General features: G+C 37.2%; 1 protein-coding gene across 1 annotated transcript in view; it reads right to left on the reverse strand.

Moving 5' to 3' along the window:
- Positions 1–9,317: 9,317 nt before the first annotated feature.
- DOCK2 (dedicator of cytokinesis 2) overlaps positions 9,318–19,167 on the reverse strand; it is a 155,205-nt gene continuing 145,355 nt past the window's right edge. Inside the window, exons 47-52 of the mRNA XM_042880726.1 lie at positions 17,306–17,443; positions 15,612–15,739; positions 13,925–14,105; positions 12,519–12,639; positions 11,414–11,556; positions 9,318–10,140 (exon numbers count right to left, since the gene is read on the reverse strand). Of these exons, the coding sequence (XP_042736660.1) occupies positions 10,066–10,140; positions 11,414–11,556; positions 12,519–12,639; positions 13,925–14,105; positions 15,612–15,739; positions 17,306–17,443 (786 nt within the window). The 3' untranslated portion in view covers positions 9,318–10,065. The remainder of the gene's footprint in view (positions 10,141–11,413; positions 11,557–12,518; positions 12,640–13,924; positions 14,106–15,611; positions 15,740–17,305; positions 17,444–19,167) is intronic.

Consider the following 19,167-nt stretch of genomic DNA (forward strand, 5'->3'; position numbering starts at 1 on the left):
GACTTTTTTAATTTGTCACACAAGCATCATTTCATTTAATGACTTGTGCTGCAGCACGAGATTCCACCCAGGTTCCCTGCTCCCTGTGACAGTGCTGTCATGTTCATATCGTTACTCTGAAAGGCACGAAACACAACTGAAATATTTAGTACAGGGTGACAGAGCCAATTTTCATGCTCAGAAACGCCGCTATAGCTGTTACTTAATCAATACACCCATAAAATCATATGCACTACAGGTATGAATGAACAAATTGCTGTTAGTTTGTGAATGCTAACCAGGCTATACAAATAACATTCAGGAGACAAAAGCTTAGAGGGACGTAATGGGGATGATTTATTTTTATGTGGCAACCACTGACTAAAAGTGTGGCTAGGACAAAAAAGAAATGATGAGTCATTTTTCAGGAGATAACAGTGCGAGCACCTCTTTTCTCCAAGCAGCCTGAAACCAGTTTTCTCTGTGAGAATCTCAGTTACACACAAGTGAAAAGCTGAGCAACACTGCATACAGCTTCATAATTAATGTACTAAATAAAGGTATCTTTTAAAATTTTATCTGTAGTCCTGAAAATACTGTTATTATAAATATTGCTATTAAAAAAAAACACAAAAACCTTTCAGCATTTATAGAGGAGTCAGTGGAATAACATTTTAAAGAAAAACTCAAGTGAGCAAAAGCAGGAGTCAGTTTTGGAGTGAGCTGAGGTACACGAGGTGGTGTGAGAGAAAACGTAACAAAACATTGCCTTCTGAAGAAAATAAACTTTTGCCACCCCACCTTCTAAAAACGGAAAAAGGAAAATAAAATGAAAAGGAAAAGGAAAAAGAAAGAAACTTCCTAATTTGTTATTGCTTAGGGTTTATTTGTATCAAGAAGTAAAAATTCAGCACGGATTTTGAGGAGCATCATCCAAATTGCTATTATCAAAGATGTTGTGCTTTACATACAGTTAAAATGCACTGAACTGGGAGCTGGGTAAATTTGGCAATACGATGGGATTAACAAAACAACACAGAATCATAGAATGGCCTGGGTTGAAAAGGACCTCAAACATCATCTAGTTTCAACCCCTCTGCCACGAGCAGGGTTGCCAACCACTAGAAAAACAAAACAAAAAATACCATTTCTACAACCAGAGACTGATGAAGGCTCTGAAACTTCCTCTGCAAATTAATCATTACAAAGTTTTGATGCTCTTCATTTTACAAAGGTCAGCCCTTAACTGTGCTATGCCAATGCCTGAGAATCTGCTACTACCAGACCTACCTTTATGTGACATTCAAGCAAAGTACAGCACAGAATTAAGAAAAGCAAGCACTGGGGTGAAGAATGGCAAGTACTGCTTTTAGAGCAATGAAATACAATAACAGTTGTAAGGTTCTGCCTATGTAGCTCTGGAAGTGCAAAGGTCTGATCCCTCCCCAGCCAGTGCATGCTGGCACAGCTTCTGCACAGACGTGATTTGATCTGCAACATTTTTCTTCCAACTGACTGTGCCTGATTTACTCAGAAAGAAATATAAACAGCACCTGTAAGAATGGTACTTTGTCAGTACTGTGGGCACACCTTACTGCCTGAAAATCACTGCAGTATTGCACTTCAGGTGCAGATGTTCATATGCAGGCAAAAGGCAGCACGGGAAGAGTAAACTTTGTTCAAGCTGTGATTGCTCTGAGCAGGGCTTGTCGGAAGTGGAGTCAATTGAGCACAGCCAGGAGCACTGCCCTGGGGTCCTCACCACTGGGACTGCTGTCCTTGGCAGGGCTAAGATATGGAGGCAGCAATTTCAGAAGTAAGAAGGAAGAATGAAATAGTGAGGCTTCCATGTAATGAAACTGGGAACAGGTAATATGCTGGCATAGGTATCCTAACAGAACATGCTTAGAGCTGAAAAACACTAAAAAGAAAGTCGTAATTTAGTGATCATTACCTCTAAAGGTCACAATGCATTGGATTTGGTGAGGTGTTTGTAGGCAGGATGCATCATGTTTTTAATATTGTATTTAATAATTTTTTACTACATGCAGTACTGTAGAGCCCAGTGTGTGCATGACCATCAGTCATCACTCTTGATCAAACAGACTGTTCTCAAATCTTATGTTAAACATAGATTTTCTCTTCTAGATTTCTCCAAAATGCAAGATTGAGGCCAAGCCTCTGCAGAACTCTTTTCTCCGTAGGTTTTTAAGTCAGCTCCTATGTATTCATTCTAACTGCCAAAATAGGTTAAAAAATTCATAGTAGTGACTTCATCCTGACAAAATTTGTAACATACTGTGTACACTTCTTCCTCCTATAGCCATTATAAAGCAGCCTATGACATCTGCTGCAGCTAATTTTCCAAAAATTGTTCACACTTGGTTCAGATCATAGAAGCTACTGGCAGATAATCCTCTAGTGCACAGATGTATTACACTTCAGGCTGTATTGTTAATACTGTGCATAACCCCAATCCTGGTGTAGCATCAAACCTTAGTGAAGAAAAGTTCATGTAAACTATTCACGTGGACACAAAGAAGGGGAAAAACTCAATTTAAGAAAAAAGAGATTACATCTACAACTCATTCAACCTAGCAATGCAGCCTGTTTCAAACAATTCACATATTGAATTCAGAAACAATTCCATATCCGTCAGTAAGACATTTTAATGTAAAGACACTTGTACATATTCTTATTTGCCTCATAAAGGACTTGCAGAAGTTTTAAACTCTTACTCCAATAATCATTAGCCCAATGTATGCACAAAATAAACCACACTATCAGGAGAAACATCAGAAAAATGACACATTGAGACCACTAAAAAAAGAACAGGGAATGTCAAGCGGTATTTCAAACCAAGGGAACTGAGCTTAATTGCTAGAAATACTGACTGAATATTAAAGTAACAGAAAGAAGTTGTTTAGGTCAGTGCCATTAACGCAGTAATGCTAGAATGACCTTAAGTTTTTAAAAACTTACAGAACAAACCCATGGTAGATTTTTCATGCAACTTCATAACTGGAATTGTGGAAGACTTTAAAACCTGAAGTGCTGCTAGCTCTTTTCTGACCATGAGGACTGCGATAATAAGAATAGTCATAACTCCTGCTTCAACAAAGACCTTGCACCATCTTACCAAGATACAATATGGTGCGGGGTGTTAGGGATCCTCTGCTTAATGTTTAATCCATAACAGGCAGTGGAGAGCAAGAAATGCAGGACCTCCATTCAGCTGCCTGCGGCCCCCTTACAATCTGCTGCATTTACATACACAACTGTGAGGGAGAGAGGCCATAAGTTCAACCATAATGGACAGTTTTTGCAACTAAGGTGTCACTCAATTTAGTGAAAATATTACGACCCCAAACAATCGCATCTTGAAAACCTCACTGTTCCTACCAGCTTCCAAACAGCTGAATGCTCACCTGTTTTAGATTATCTGCTTTTTTTTCTATGCCTGTCACTCAAAATGTTTGGTTTTGTTACTAGAGGTAAATGGTCCTAAAATCCAATGAGATGTATGACCATCAGCTGGGTTTACTGAGCAAATTAATCTGCACACTTTTCCAAAAGCCTTCAGAGCTTAAATTCCCGTGCAAGAAAATATTAGTAACATCCTAAGTTAATTCTGGCCGAGTCAGATTTCACCATCAATTTGTATAGATAAGGCAACTTCCCCTCACTGAAAAAAAAAAAAAACAAAACGTTTTGGAACCAGGATTTGTTTTTGGTTTGTTGTTTGTTTTTTTTTTAATATATATTCAGTGTTTTAATGTTTTGTTTGCAGAGTCCTCTATGCCTGTTGGTACTCACACAACACACTTGGGGAAAATTAATTAGCAACTAACAGTGCTAAGTGAAGCGGTACAAGTCAGTGAAGTGAACTACTCTATGGACACACCCAGTTATAGATAAACTTTGTTTTAGTTTAACCAAGATTTAACTGCAGTAAACTAAGATCATCTAACCTGTGAATAGGATGGTTTACAGCGTTGTTAATCCTTGCGCTTCCAGTTGCTCCACTTTGGTTTCCCGGCAGATCAATAGCTTGTTCTGACGCACGGCAGGTATTGCAGCCGCCTGCCTCCCCCTAGTGACAAGTTTTGAGAACGTATTGAGTTCAGAAACTCCCCTAGAGGCAGCTTTGTACGTTTCGATACTGTGACCACTACCTGCTTAGCAGTATTACATAAACCTAGATTAGTAATTCTGAGACCCATAAAACTAACAATTGGTAAATGTTCTCAAAAATTTCTATCAGCATTCTTGACTTGTCTTTTGAAAGAAGTCTAAATGCACCTGTTGAGAAAGACTACAAATTCAAGCTTCATGCATTAGTACTGCAGCGTGACTCAAAGAACTGCTGAAGACTGCAAGCAAAAGAAGCCACGTCGTAAAGATTTCACTTTCCTCAATATCTGTAGAACCAGGGGCTCCGACTGGAACGTGCTTTATGGTGTGACAACCATACCCACCCCAAGAGCAGTATTTAGAGCAGCTCGATCCAAGATTGCATTCTTATATATAAAAACTTATGTATAAAAACTTAGGAGCAAACTTCACATGGAAAATCTTCTCTCCTACTCTGTCATGCATTTTTTTTTTCATTCTTGCTGTTACAAGAATGCAAGAGATCTACTTCACATAAATGTCTGTTCTTTGGCTGCAGGCCTGAAAACTCACCTTAAATGACTGTCTTCTGATTCCCTATGACTTTCCTGTGCCTTTTCAATCAACCACCACTTAAATCCATTCTAAAAACCACCAACAGCCATCTACCATCAGCTGAACTAGTTAGGGACTTGAGTTAATGGGCCGGCCTGTGTTTCCTGTTAGTGAGGTGGGTTTCTCATAGAGGTATGAAGAATGTGTTAGGAAAGGCAGGCTGAATATCCACACGCATAATGGGGTGTATGGTGGCTGCAGCACATATTAACAATCATAAAAGAAATCTTTAACACACAAACCATACTTATAAAAGCATAGACACTCACAACGGCTATTTAATTCTAGGGTCTGAAATCCATAAGATCACTCGTGGCACAGAGGGCTTTCTGCTATCCTGGAAGATGAAAAAAAAAGTGCACAGAAAAGAGATAATTCTATCCAAAACACAATCAGGAGAAATTATAATCACGTTTATTTAACATTTTAAGGTTCATGAAATTCACAATCACTGCAGGTTTGTTTGCAGAACAGTTAGTTATTCCTTTACAGTGTTAATTTTTAGCACACACTGCATTATGATGGCAAATCAGAACAGAAATTTGCAGATTGAGTCAGTAAAACAGAACTACTCTCATCACCCTACAGCAGTAAAAGCTGTCAGTGCTGAAGTCCTGATATCTTGTGGGCAGCCCCAGGCATGTCGCCCAGTGTTCTATCTTGAAAGGACCTTGAATGCTCAAGAGCAAGTTGGAAATCAGTTCAGGAAGTACAAGTAAATATTCTAATATCAGTGGCTACTTCAAGGAATTAAGGGTAGGAGATGGCTGGCAAGTATTTTTCATGGATGCTTCTGCGTCCTTGGGAAGATAGAGATACAAACATCCAAACCTTAACAGGATAAAGGATCCTTACATTATTCGTCCTCTCTGGTCGTAAGGAGTTTTTAAAAAGAGATAACTTAAAAGACAGTTGGGCTTTAAATTAGCTGAATTCTGTTGATTTCTACATGAGAAGAAATGCGTTTGGATAAGTAGTTCCTTTTACTTTCTTACAGTCTGTGAAATTGATCTGGGACATCTTAACAAAGAATGGCCTAGGGCTATATGATTTGTATTGATGTCAGCATATACAAAACAAATTTTTTAGTAAAATGGCTGCTGTCACAAAACACTGAGCACATTATAGCAGTTAGTGCTAAAAATTCCTCCTTACCACTCAGCTTACTTGCTTACAAATTGAGAGAAACTTACAGTATTATTCCCTTATAGCTTCCATGCCTCACAAACTGTGGTCATAAATAGTCTCTGCATTTCAAATCTCATGGAATGCAGAGTATTCCACTGTGTTGATTCTACTGAGATCTGATCTTCACAGGCCAGGATGATCAAGCAGTAATCAGGCACCAATGTAAACATAAGACATATTCCAGACTGTGTATTACTAAGGATACAGAGTTCATGAGATGAATTAGTAATACATCTAGGCAAACCTACTTACAGTCTTTTAATGTTTTTAGTTTAACATATTGTTCTAACTTAACTTGTTGATGATTGCTGTGACCTTTTATCAACTGTGAACTGGCAAGAAAAGGAAAAAATATAGATTAATTTAAAATTATGGACTTCCGAAATTATGAAAAAATCCAATCTTATTTTCTTACCTTGCAGGACAGTGGCATCCCAAGACAGACAGTGAGAATCCTGAGTTAATGAGCATTAGAGGAAACGTCAAGGAATTGATAATACCAGGCTGACAATTAGAGTTAGAGCCAAAAGCCAGACCAAGCAAGATCAACAAGGAAAATGAAAACAGAAGTCCAGCAATACCTAATGTATCTGTGGACTCTGTAGTGAACAAGTGATATGGCACACATTACTCCCTCAAAAAAGAACAATCTGTAGTAGAAAAATCACAGACTGCATGCGATACAGATTAAAAGTCCACTATCAAGCAATCCCTGCAACAAAATACTCATGTTTCACACATTAACTCTTAGTTCAAGAAAGAGTGTGTTCTTGGGGTCTGTAAAATCTTTAATGAAACAACTTCTTACTGTTCGGAAATGTGGCCCTTGCTGCCCTGCATTCTGAACACCTTCTGCCACATTACCCCAGCTAATTGTTACTGACATTTCAAGAGCATTAAATTCCCAAAGAACATGAATAATTCAGACATAATTAATAATGAGAATGTGGACAGAATCATTGCATAGAGCAAAGAAGGGCAGATTGAACACCTAAGCTAGTGCCAAATCAGTTAAAGAATATTCCGGATTATCTTGATATAGCAGAAAGCAAACATTTCCCTTGTTAGACCAGACCTCATTCTCCACTGAAAGCAGCTCTTCTGAAGCTAGACCACTATTAAAACAGTATTGCATTCCATAACAGGTAAAGCTTAGGTGTCTGTGTCTAAAATTCAGACATCTAGTACCTAAACATAAATGGCATGCAGCTTAAATGCATCTTACATGGTTTACAGCGTAACAGCTTTCTACTGACCAACACACAAAACTTTGTGTAGCAGCAAAGGCTGCTGTACATGCAGCCTTTTCTATCCCATGCTAAACACAAGTTGTTACAGACTCACATTACCCAGTGGTTACCTTAGTGCCAAGCAATCCTGAAAGCCAGGCTGTTACTGTCCAGACTGTCTGAAGTGTCTGAGTGAAATGAAATGAACTCTGATATAAGAAGTACATGAAAACATTGTTGTCTAAAGAAATGCTTTTCTGACCTTGCATGTTGAGAGGTAGTGGAGCCATACAGGTTACAGGTGATGTTACACATGCTTCATTAATTCCTTGGGACAACAGCCAAGGCCTGATGCTATCCTGGAGTTGGGTTCCACCTTTTGAGCTTCATTTCCAAAAAAACCATCAAGTTGGGTTCAGTACCACCTGAGTACACCCTCCTCTGTATATGCAAGATAAAAGCCTGTTCAGATTGTGACAGAAGTGACAATAGTTAGTGCTCATTTATGTTTTTCGTTGCCAGGTTGCTGCACCTGCACCTTATTATCCCATACCATCACTCGTTGTTTATTTAGACTAAATGTCAGTATATACAGTTTCTGGAAACCTATGAGTTGCTACATGTCAAAAAAACATCTTTTAAATCCCAGTTCCATGTATGCTCCATTCTTGACAGTTATTTTTTCTTAGTTATTTTTCCTTTTCTGCCCAGAGTTGATTTACATTATTTCAAGCTTGGAAACCATCCAGAATCAGACTGGCAGAAAGAGTTTGAATCTGTGATATTGGACAATTAATGTGAATTTGCTAACATTTCTTCAATTAAGAGTGAATCTAAAACCTTGATCACAAATTACATGAACTGAATCAAAACACAGCCACTGAATCAAAGCACAGCCATGAACCTTGAACCACGAGTTAAACAGTCAGCACCAGGACTGACTTTGGCATCATGCTTGTGCTTTGCCTGTATTTGTCTTTGTGCTCTTCATTTCTTTCCACTCTTCATCCATTTCTATTTTGAATCACCGTATTTACTGTTCATATTACAGCTTGAGCTAATAATCCGTTATTCCATTCTCACATACAAGCATAGCTACAGGATATAATAGGCAAAAGATAACCTTAGTGTATCTTTGTAAAGAATAAATGGTTACTGACTCATCCTTTCCTCATTCCTTAGAAGTATAACTAAACTTTTTCTTTAAAATAATTTGATTCTGTGATATCAATATTTCTTTAATGTATCTACAAATAATAGTGAAGGACAACCTGGGCATCCTCTTCCTTCTTCCCTCAAGTTAGCAAGATGTAAAACATACAAAAGATGCACCCCTCAGCCTTTCACTTAATCCCACTGAGAGATAACAACTCTATTAAACTGAGCTTGATATTTTTCCTGTATGCTTCCTCAGAAGCATTATCCATCAAGTAGCTGTGAAAAGAAAATGAAGCAAAAAGAATACATCCAATTTCCATGCCAACAAACTGTAGTTGGTGTTAAAGCTAAACCCATTTTGGTTTTCTGCCTTTGATCATTTTCATCACTAAGAAATTTAGTATTAATGAATCCTGCATTTTAGTGCAGCATTGGCTCCTATGACAAATATTTCAAAGTTTTCACAGAAAACAGTTGCTAATTATTTCTGAAGAAAACAGCTTCACATTGACAATCTGCAAAGAGAGTCCAAATTAATTAAATTATTCATGTTGAACATAACATTGTTTACAGGCACAGAACAAACTCAAGTTGCCTTCACATTGATTCCACCACTTAGCAAGGAATAATTTTTATCTCTTTTTCTTCCCATATCCACATAAATGGCAGCAATACGAGCCTCCTACCCACAACATTATAAATGTTTCTATTTTAGACAGATGTCTGAAATATTCCAGTGTGTGTGAAGGAAATCAATTATTCTCCTTGAGAAATGTTTAATTTTGGACAAACTACTTACCTTTAGAAAGAACTGCCAGGTTATTAAAAAAGAAAAGTGAAATGCTGACCTGTATTGCTGTATAACTTCATGCTGATTAGGCATTAACTTCCAACTCCACCTCATCGGTTGTAGCCACAGAAAACCTATTTGGGATGCAGAAGCCTTGGGCTTGTAAAGTTCCACTTGCTGTCAGTAAGAAGCTCTTGACATGCGTAACAAATATAAATATTCCAGTGAGAAAGGTTCGAGGCAAGTAAGGTTTTAATATTTTATTGATAAACAGCAGAAAATGCAACTTTTGTTTATCACACTGCTGGTCGTCACATCAACTTGTACACATCTAAGTAAACTTTTGCACAGCTTTAATATAATAGCTGCCATTCTGAAAATAACCTGGTCATACAGTGGCACAAAGACTCAACTTTGAGAAAGATATGAGGACACAGATCAGTGTGGTAGGAGCAGCAGAAGAAGTTGAGGACCGTAAATCCAACAGCCACAGAGTATAATCTTGGTGACTGTTTTGAACTGAGCCATCTGTTGCCTTGACCACACTGCCAGCAGTAGTTTAAAGTTAACCAGAATGTGTCTATACAAGCTACAAGAAAGGATAACTCATATGCTCTTTGAAAAGAACAGAACAGGACTTAAGTGATATGTATGGCAAGCACTGCAAATGACCTTTTAGCATCTTTCTTACCATGAATGAGTTTTTAGCACAGGGAACACACAATGTTCCTTGATTTGTATAACCAGAGGCTCAATAAACTTCTGTTCTGTATCCCAGTAAGCCCATCCTGTAATATTTGCTTTAAATGTTATTCCTGTATCTGTATGGTATAACCGCTATCAGAGCCCATCAATAACTTTGTTCAAACTCTCTATTAGTCACCTATATTGTTAGTGCCCTTCTTTACAGTAGACAGTGGTCCAAAATAGGATATATACACATATGTATATATAATTATTTTTGTTTGAAAAGTGGTTATTTAACAGAATGCATTATAGGTCTGTAGATGAAGATTTGAAATGCTGCTCCACAGGCTGCTTTCCATCTTCTAGAACTCTGGAAATTCGCTGCAAAAAGAGAGGAACAGAACGACAGGTGTTAAAATGATGATTATATTGGGTTCAGTACTTTGTGTACCAATTACTAGCTTGTGCCCACACTCTGTGGTTAGAGAGAAAATCACTGATTTTCATTGTTTAAATTCATTTCTCTATCCTGCAGAACCATAAATCTGTATTTAAACCTGTTCACATTATTTCAGTGATTCTGTGGAAGCAGTATATTAGTAGATTTTAAAAGGATTCTTATTCAGTGCTTTTTTACATTTGAAAAAATGGGACATCTTGTTCTAATTTCATATGCAGTTTACATTTGAAAGTGTATGGATGAGGTCATGTTGAAGAGTTGTTACTCATCAGTCTTAAAAGAATACTACCTGATAAATTGAATATGATTTACACTCCACAAGCTTCAAATTAAGAGTATTTTTGTCCCTACCAGAAATAAATGAGTATGGAAACATCTAACTGCTGAATATACTAATGTTGCTCTGGAAGCACCTACTTTCGTATATATCTATAGAAAGACTGCAGGAATTAATGGATGGACATGAAACCTGTTCACCAGAAAAAAAAGTCAACAAAAAATACAGAAATCAATCTTTTATTTGAAATATCAGTAGAGAGGTAACATGTAAAACATTGCCACAAGCATCTGTGTGTTGTCCTCTCCTACCTAAAATAATGGGACAACTCCAAAACCTTTGAATCTTGATATCTGCACTGAATACTTTTTCTTGTTTCTCTCACACACTACATTAAATTCAGTGGTGTTTAATCTTCTGAAATTTCCACTAAGTCAGAGAAAGGTTTACTACTCGGAAGGAAGGGAAACTTTTCAGACACATTTACTCCAGTGTAAGCCAATTTCTACTTTGTAACAATTGTCTCATACACCAGAAACTAACTCACACTCTTCACATTTTGCCATATATGCAATGATTACCTTGCTGTGATGCTAGTGAAACTGCACAACGTAACTCAATTGAACAAGAAATAACTGGTTTTGCTAGTGTTATATAAGTCAGAGAAAATCAGCAGGTCAAATGTGACCTCTTGTGGTACAGATGCAGAAGTGCACATCTGTGCCTTTATGTTAAACATACCAAGTACATCCTAACTTCAAAAGCACAGTCAGAGGCAAATTTTTGCTTACCCAGAGAGAAGCAAAAAAGACAACAGTTTAACTTAAAGTCCCATGATGTTTTAAAAATGACCTCATTTTCATAGCTTAGAATTTTTAAAGAGGCAGCTCTTCTTACCATCAACACACAGAACTTACCATTGTTTTAAACAACTGATTCACCTTCTTTTTCTTGATGGTTTTCTTATCACCATCTGAGGTGGAAGGAAACACTGGCTGACTCAGCCTGTGTGATGCAATTGTTTCATCAGATGCCACAGGATTGACAGACAGAGTTAATCCTTTGAAAGGAACGTTGTACAAAACAAAAAAAGGAGAGTCAGCGAGAGAAAAAGCAGAATTTGAAATATCTAATGCAATTGTTAGAGAGAAAAAAGACTTCTGTCATCTAAACTTACTCCTCAGAATACTGAGCTTCATTGCATTGTAAATGGATAGTGAAAAAAGAAAATCAGTCAATTTGATTCATAGTTTGTGTCTGGATAGGAAACTACTGTTGTATTGTAATAAATGCCTGTTGTAGCCATATAGAAAGATAGGGACAATGAGAGGGCTAGATAAAGTGCAAGCTAAGAAGCCAGATATGGTATGGAAGAAGCATGGGGCAAAGGACACTGAAATTGTGCAACATTTTGTCTGTATACTCTGGCCTAGAAATAAGTTTAAGTTACACTTTTCCCTTCTCTATTACACAGTCATAAGTTTTCCTGTGGGCAGCCGTGTTACTTCATTTTCCCTTCCTCTTTCTCAGAGGAAGGCTTATAAGATTATTCTCTAAGATCAGTTGCAGAAGTTGACAACATTACTATCGGGCAATCTTTGGGGAAATTCACCTGCCAAAGCAAGGTACAGAGCATTTCTTCCTGCATGAAACCCTCTGATACTGTGCTGACTCAAGACTAGAGAAGCCCTTGCTTCTGCAAGGGATGCCATATAAATCAGAGAAGATGAATAAACCTTGCCTTTTTGAACGCAAGGGAATGCTCATACCATACAAGGAAGCAAGATCCTGAGCTCCAGAAAGATTTTTAGACCTCGTATGTTAGTACCAGGTAGTGGTGTTACCAAGCTATAGTCCAGCCTCACATGCACAATACACGCTTAAAATGTAATCTTTGTCTCAGAAGCTCAGGGCCACGCACAGATACACAGGCACGCCTGCTTCTGCTCAGAGCAATCCCTTCATCGTTTTCTTAAGCTGCCAAGAAGTGCAGAATGCTCAGTCTTACCACAAGGTGCTTACCTGGAATAGTTGGCATAGAACGACTGACAGAGCTCATCTGCTTGAGGACAGATGTTTTCTGAGGTGCCACTGCATGTTCTGAGAGGTTGGTGTCACTCATGAATTCGTATTTCCGTGACAGCTGTTTTAAAATCGCATAATGCTATTAATAATGAAGTGAGATATAAGGAACAAAGATCCAAGCAAAATAATGTTTTGTGACATTATTGAGATATGCCTGAAAGGAGGTTCTGGCAAGGTGGATATCAGCCTCTTCTCCTACTTAACTAATGATAGGGGCTTGTCCTGCTTCGTTCAAAATGTCCTCAACTGTGAAATCAAATGTTGAACTTGATAGCCAATCAGCCAAAAGTCAACCATTCTGCAATGAATCAAGTTTTTTCCTTCTTTCCTTTTCTGTCCTTAAGAAAGGATGGGTCAGTGTAACTTCCTGCAATGTACCTTTCCCCTCAGTTCTTTTAGGGATCTTTGAACTCATAGGTCAATAAAAAGAAAACTTTTTCAGATGTGAATTTAACTCCTTGCTAGTTTCAAGTTAATATGAAAAGATACAAAACCATCTCTCTAAGACTTGATTAGAATAGTTAAAAGAGCTCTGAACTAAGATACGCATCTCCCAAAAGAATCTTAGCTTTCTATTCAACTCACTTTCCCTTTGATGATTCCTCCAAAATTTTTGATCAAATGACTTGGACTCTTTTTCATTCAGCAATCAAGCAGTGCCTGATATTTTAATTTAGATAGGGCTTGTCTATCAAGAGGACATCTTTCAGATTTTTTAAATTCTTTTTACACTACATGAAGTCTCCCGAGGACTAAAGTATTAAAAAAAACCAAACACTGTGTGTGTTATATAAGACATTCAATGATCTATTAGTGTGATAAAGGCACTCAGATGATATGTGAAGTGAGAGATGCCACCGCTTCCAAACTTCAGTCTGACACCATTTGAGGAACACTGTTTGCAATCTTGCAGTTTTCTAACAGCTGCATGTTCCATAACAAAGTACAAGAAGTACAGGACTCATCACTTTTGAAATAGCCCTGACTACAAAGAGCTGCCATGAAGTGTCAGCACAGTGAATTTCCTTTCAACAGGAAAGCATGCTTAACCCTCACAATGCAGTACTCCATTTTAAGTTGAACAGACTTCAGAATTCTGCAGCTATAGAGCTATGCTATCTGTGGTCATAAACACATGCTGAATATATCTGATTTTTCCACTGATTTGTTTCTTCCTCAGTATCTTGCAAACCTCATTCACAGCAGGTCAGATTGCCTCTGTATCCTGTGTGTTTCCTTTTATGGCAGCTACAGTTCTATGTGATATATATATTTTTTGGATAAGAAAAGGATTGATTTCCTCTTTTTATGGATTATAAAATATGACTAAATCAATAACGTACACATTTCATATCAGAGATGGAAATATCAGGTGCTGTCTTCTCATCAACAAACACCACGCTGCTTCTTTTTGTTCTTTTTTTGGACCTTCTCATCTTAACTTCAGGGTTAGGATTAATTTGTGGAGCATCCTTCTCCGATTCTGATTTCGCTGATTTCGGTAGCACTACTTCCAGATCAAAGCTGCAGGAGTAAAAAAGAAAAAATAGGGAAATTGCTGAATGATATTTTCAAAGCCACTTGTATTCTGACATAATTTCCCCGTGAAATATAAATGCAGGTCATCCTTTCCCTTCACTTTCTAACCACTGGCAGAAAGTATGTGATGTGTTTCAGCTACTGTAGACACTAACAAAGATGCCTTCAGGAGGTATCACAATGTCTTCAAATGTTGTAAAGATTGTAAAACAGTAATAAGAAGCACAGATCTCTTTTTGAACATGTGTGCATTAGCTCAAGGACTCCTAGAGAAGATGGGGTGAGATCTCATAAAGAGGATTTATGTGGGGTGATGGTGCTGAAAGCAAGAACTGCTATTCTGCTTATTGAGCACAGCGGAACAGGAGTAATACTGTATCTGATCATGTTTTAAATGCATTCTCCTATTTATTTCAGCATATGGGACAACAGTGCATGCAGTGGTAAAATCTTCTTCCAACACTCTTAAAATTTTTATGATTTAAATATTGGGCTATTTTTCATTTAATTAAAAAAAATATGAAATCAATGCTAGCTTTATTCCCTCTCTGCCGATGAAATTGAACATGGGGGCTGAAATTATTTTACAGCTTACGAACAGGTAAAGCAAAATATGTTACTTTGCTGAGCCATCTGAGAGACCGTATCATGAGGAAGCACAACAGGTGCATGATTCAGCTGCTTAGATATAGTTTCCTGGTTACAGATGAGGTGCCCAGCTTTGTTAGAGACATGAGTTGGTAGATACGGCACAAATCACGGTTGTGTGCTGCACACGTAGATATGAATGCTCGGAAAAAAACCTCATAAAGGGGTACTAGGCAATTTTGTTATAAAACTCAAACCTGGGAGCATTTAAAATTTAATTAAATAGGGTTTAACACTGAACTGTCAGTCCAACATGCAAGAAGATAGGCAGATCTTAGGCAAATAGACTTCCAAGTTAGTGTCATACACCTTTAGACCTTTCACTTTTCATAAGCCAAATTCTCAAAAAAAAGAGATCAGATGTTAAAAAATAATCACAAACACTGCACCATTTTATTTATGCTTTGCTTGTGAAGAAACTCTGTGCCCAAAGGATCATTTTTTAAGCACTCAAAACCACTTGTGGATGAAAAACTAAACAAAGACATCTACAACTGTTCTTTGGAACTCTACAAGCTTTTCCAGAGCTGCAGTTAAAAAAGTCAGTAGGACATCTCTCCCTCTCCCCAGTTCTTTATGTTTTTCAATTAGTTATTTTGTCATTCAGGTTGTCCTGAAGAAACGTCTTTTTGAGTGAGACTCAAACGTATTTTGTCTACCATGGTTGAAATACTGGATCTTTAAGATTGGAGGAAACAATAGCTAAAGTTTAAATAATTTTTTGCATAGCTGGAAGAGACTGCTAGTGGGCTTTAACCTTGAATGCCTCTTTATTCTTCTAGTAAATCTTTTAGTTTCATCCCATAAAACTGGTCTAAAAACAGGACTCAAAGAATAACCAACCTTTCTGGAGCAATTTTGTTTGGAGTGGTGCAGTCTGAATTCATGGAAGTCATTGAAATAACCGACAACTGGCGATAGGATCTCAGCATTGATCTTGGCCGTCCTACTCTCTTGTCATCAAAATCTGGCTATAAGATGAATAGAGGAATATTTTCTATCAAACATGTTTGGGTCAACCTTATTTCACCCCTTTCATCTAGGTTTTAAAGACAGCACAGATGTTTTAACAGTTGGTATAAATGAAGTTATTTGCTACCATTAATTACTGTGATTGTTTCCTCTTCCCAGATACACTCTTAGGGTCTTAACCTAAGACCTCTCAAAATCTAAGTTACAGTGAGTAGCTAAATTAAATGCAATTTATAGCTTTAGTTTGTCCTTCCTAGAAGACATTAATCATGTTCTGCCTTCAATACACCAGTTCCTGCCATCACTACACATTAATGTAGCCTTTTTCATTATATGTTTGCTGTCGAAGACAGAATTGTTATTTCCCAAATAGCCAGACAGGAAGAACAGGAGGATTCTCCATGTTCTCAAGTATCCATCATGTACAAAATTATATGTTACACCACATCTCTCTGCAAAGCATGAAAAAATTAGCTTGATGTTGACAATTATTTATATTTTGCAGCCTGATACCAAATTAACTAAAAAAAGTCTGATATATTTCCAAATGCTTTCTTGTTCCTCTTTGCTAATAAAGCAGGGACAAGGACAGCATTTATTGGCTAATTCTAGAATTGCTTTCTTTTTTCAGGACTGACTTCTGGGATGCAGAATTACAGTGTGCTCTGTTCATTTTTTGGTCATATATTTCTGAGATGAGCATGTCAGCCCTTAGCTCATCACTGCACCATGAAATAAGCCAGATTTTTGAGCATTTCCCAGTGCACAAATACCATAAGTTACTTTTCTAGGCTACTTCAGTTGATCTCAATTTAAATATATGTACTACAATTTAAAAACATCTCATATTAAAACACAGGCCTTTTTTTTTTTTCCCCTCATTATCCAGAAAGTATTTGGCTTTCCACATCCTTTGTATCAAGACTGATTTTCACAAGATTTGGAAACATATACAGTTCCAAGAATTATTTTCAAGGTTTTTGTTTTTGTTTTTTTTTTCTGCAGAGTTTTCATGCATTACTTTTCCTTTTCTTTTAATAAAAAAAACTTTTGCCAGCTACCAAAGAGAAGCAGATATGGTAAAATGGCAGTAGTGCCACTATTCTCCTGTATTTCTTTCTAGTATCAACTATCAATTTTTTTTAGTGTTACTTACATCATAGATTTTACTTCACAATACATCTGAAATTGTTAGCACAGGAAGACTAAGTTCAGATGAAAGCTCTAAGATACTGTGAAAAACTAAAAATCTGAGAAGCACAAGAATTTGCTTATACTTCCTGGTATGGAAGTAGAAATACTATAGGGAAGAAGAAAAAAAATTTCATTTAATATAAATAATATCATCCAAATGATATTATTTGGATCTCCAAATCTTTCAAAATGAGGAATGCTTAATAGGTTGGATTCATCAACTCACTGGCTAAAAAAACTCGGGTCTTACTACCTTCACATCACAAGATAACTCATGAGAAACAAAAATTTACTACATGCTTTGCTTAGAAGAACAAGATACATATTAAACAAAGAAGGTGGAAGAAAGGAGTTAAAAAGGACACAGATACCAATTCTCTGGCTCCATACTGTTTTTCCACTTTCGCTTTTAAATGCTTGAAACATTCCTCCATTCTGTCATGGAAAGGACGAAGGTTGTCAGAAACTCTTCTTTCATGAATTCTAATTCCAGCCCCAAGGAAAGGTATCTTGAAGAGGGCAAAACAGAAGAAAAAAGTGAGAATATCAACTGAGTCTGACAGGTCCTCTAACTCTTTCGATTATCTGCTGAACAAACTACAACTGATGGACAGATTTATGAGCCGACACTGAGGTGACCAGGAGTGATGTTACTGTACAGGAGGTTTTAGCAGCAAAGAGGCAAATCAGTACCAGTTGGAAGGGGCTCTTGAAAGTGGACTTGTTCAGTCATAGTGAAATTTTTTTCTGTCCTTTGCATTTAATGCTAAAACCTTATGAAATTAAACATGTGAGTTTAAAATAAGTAAGAAAATCTTCATCTTGAAGATGCCTGCTGTGGCTTATAATAAATATGGCAGGGATGAAAATTATCCACATGGTCTCTCAGCAAGTTGTTTCAAACTCTTTCAAATGGAGGAATAAGTGGCTCACTGACATCAGTTTACTGGAGACTTAAGTGTGTGATCATTTTGACAATTTTTGCAGCAACTTAGCACGCTAATGCCGCATTACTGGAAGGCAATCGCTTCCTTTCTCACGGAATTTATTCTGCAGATTTCCTTTGCATTATGCACATCTAAAAAAAAAAAAATAATCAGTAAGTTCTTCAGTACAGAAATGAACGACTCAAGCCAGAAGCAGTTTTCACTAACCAAACTGACTACACTATGTTACCCCTGTGCTTCCCTTTTCTCAAACTCATATTTTCAGGAATGTTTTAGGAAAAGATATTTCTGTATCAGCTAATCAAACAACTCCTACTACTTGAAATTCCTTAAAAATCCTCGCCCTTTGCTAAATGGAACAGTTTGCTTGTCAAGTAAAGAAATAAAGTAAATGTATAGTGGAAGCAAATTTGATGGTTATAGTACTTTCCTGTTTTCTCTTCCCTAAAATTCCTTTCTTTGCTTTTATATTGCTACTGACATCTCTGCTGTGTTAGTGTAATAATATCCAGTTAAAAACAAACAAGAAGTGTCTTTGAAGATGATGGATGACATACTTTTACAGGCTGTTGAAATAATAACAACTGTACTCATGAAGACAAAAATTGTGGTGTTTCTCTTTAAAATAGTGTGACTTTTCATTACTCTTCAGTCCTTGAAAATGGTGATTCATGAGATTTGTGCCACAGACTTCTCTACCCTTCTGCAGGTAACCCTTCCTAACTATAATAAAGTTTAGCTACTTCCCAGTAAAATTTTTTCTTGTGTGTTTTGTTCTGCGCTTTTTTTTTTTTCCAAATCCACTTAGATTCCTTTTTGAGTTTTGACCATACGAGTGCAATTAATATGGCATACATCGCTCTTCATTAACCTCATCATTTTTTATCGTAGTTCGATTCAGTGCACCCTTTAGAAATATGGCATTAAAACTTATATATTGAAGACAACAGATCTGTCTGTCCTCTCTAAGAGATTTACCAGGGCAGATCCAGATGACCATTTCACTTCCTCATGCTACAACCATCAGTGAGTAGCACTGCATGCACTGAGTACTTCTGATGTTCAGAAAATGAGCCAGTGTTGGCCAGTGATGTGGGAGAAAGCTGTTAAGGTTGGTGACTCAAAGAAATCACCAAATGGTGAGGAATCAAAATGAGATGGGAAGAAGCATCAAAAACTTTAAGAGAATAGTAAGAGACCCTTTTCCTTTAAAACTATTTGAAAAATTTATTTCACTGCTGCAAGAGGAATAAAAGGTTAATTCTTGCTGTTTCCAGTCCAACTTT

This window comes from Lagopus leucura, unplaced genomic scaffold (genome assembly GCF_019238085.1).
Source record: "Lagopus leucura isolate 7727_CA_CO unplaced genomic scaffold, USGS_WTPT01 Super-Scaffold_100027, whole genome shotgun sequence".
Classification (NCBI taxonomy): Eukaryota; Metazoa; Chordata; class Aves; order Galliformes; family Phasianidae; genus Lagopus; species Lagopus leucura.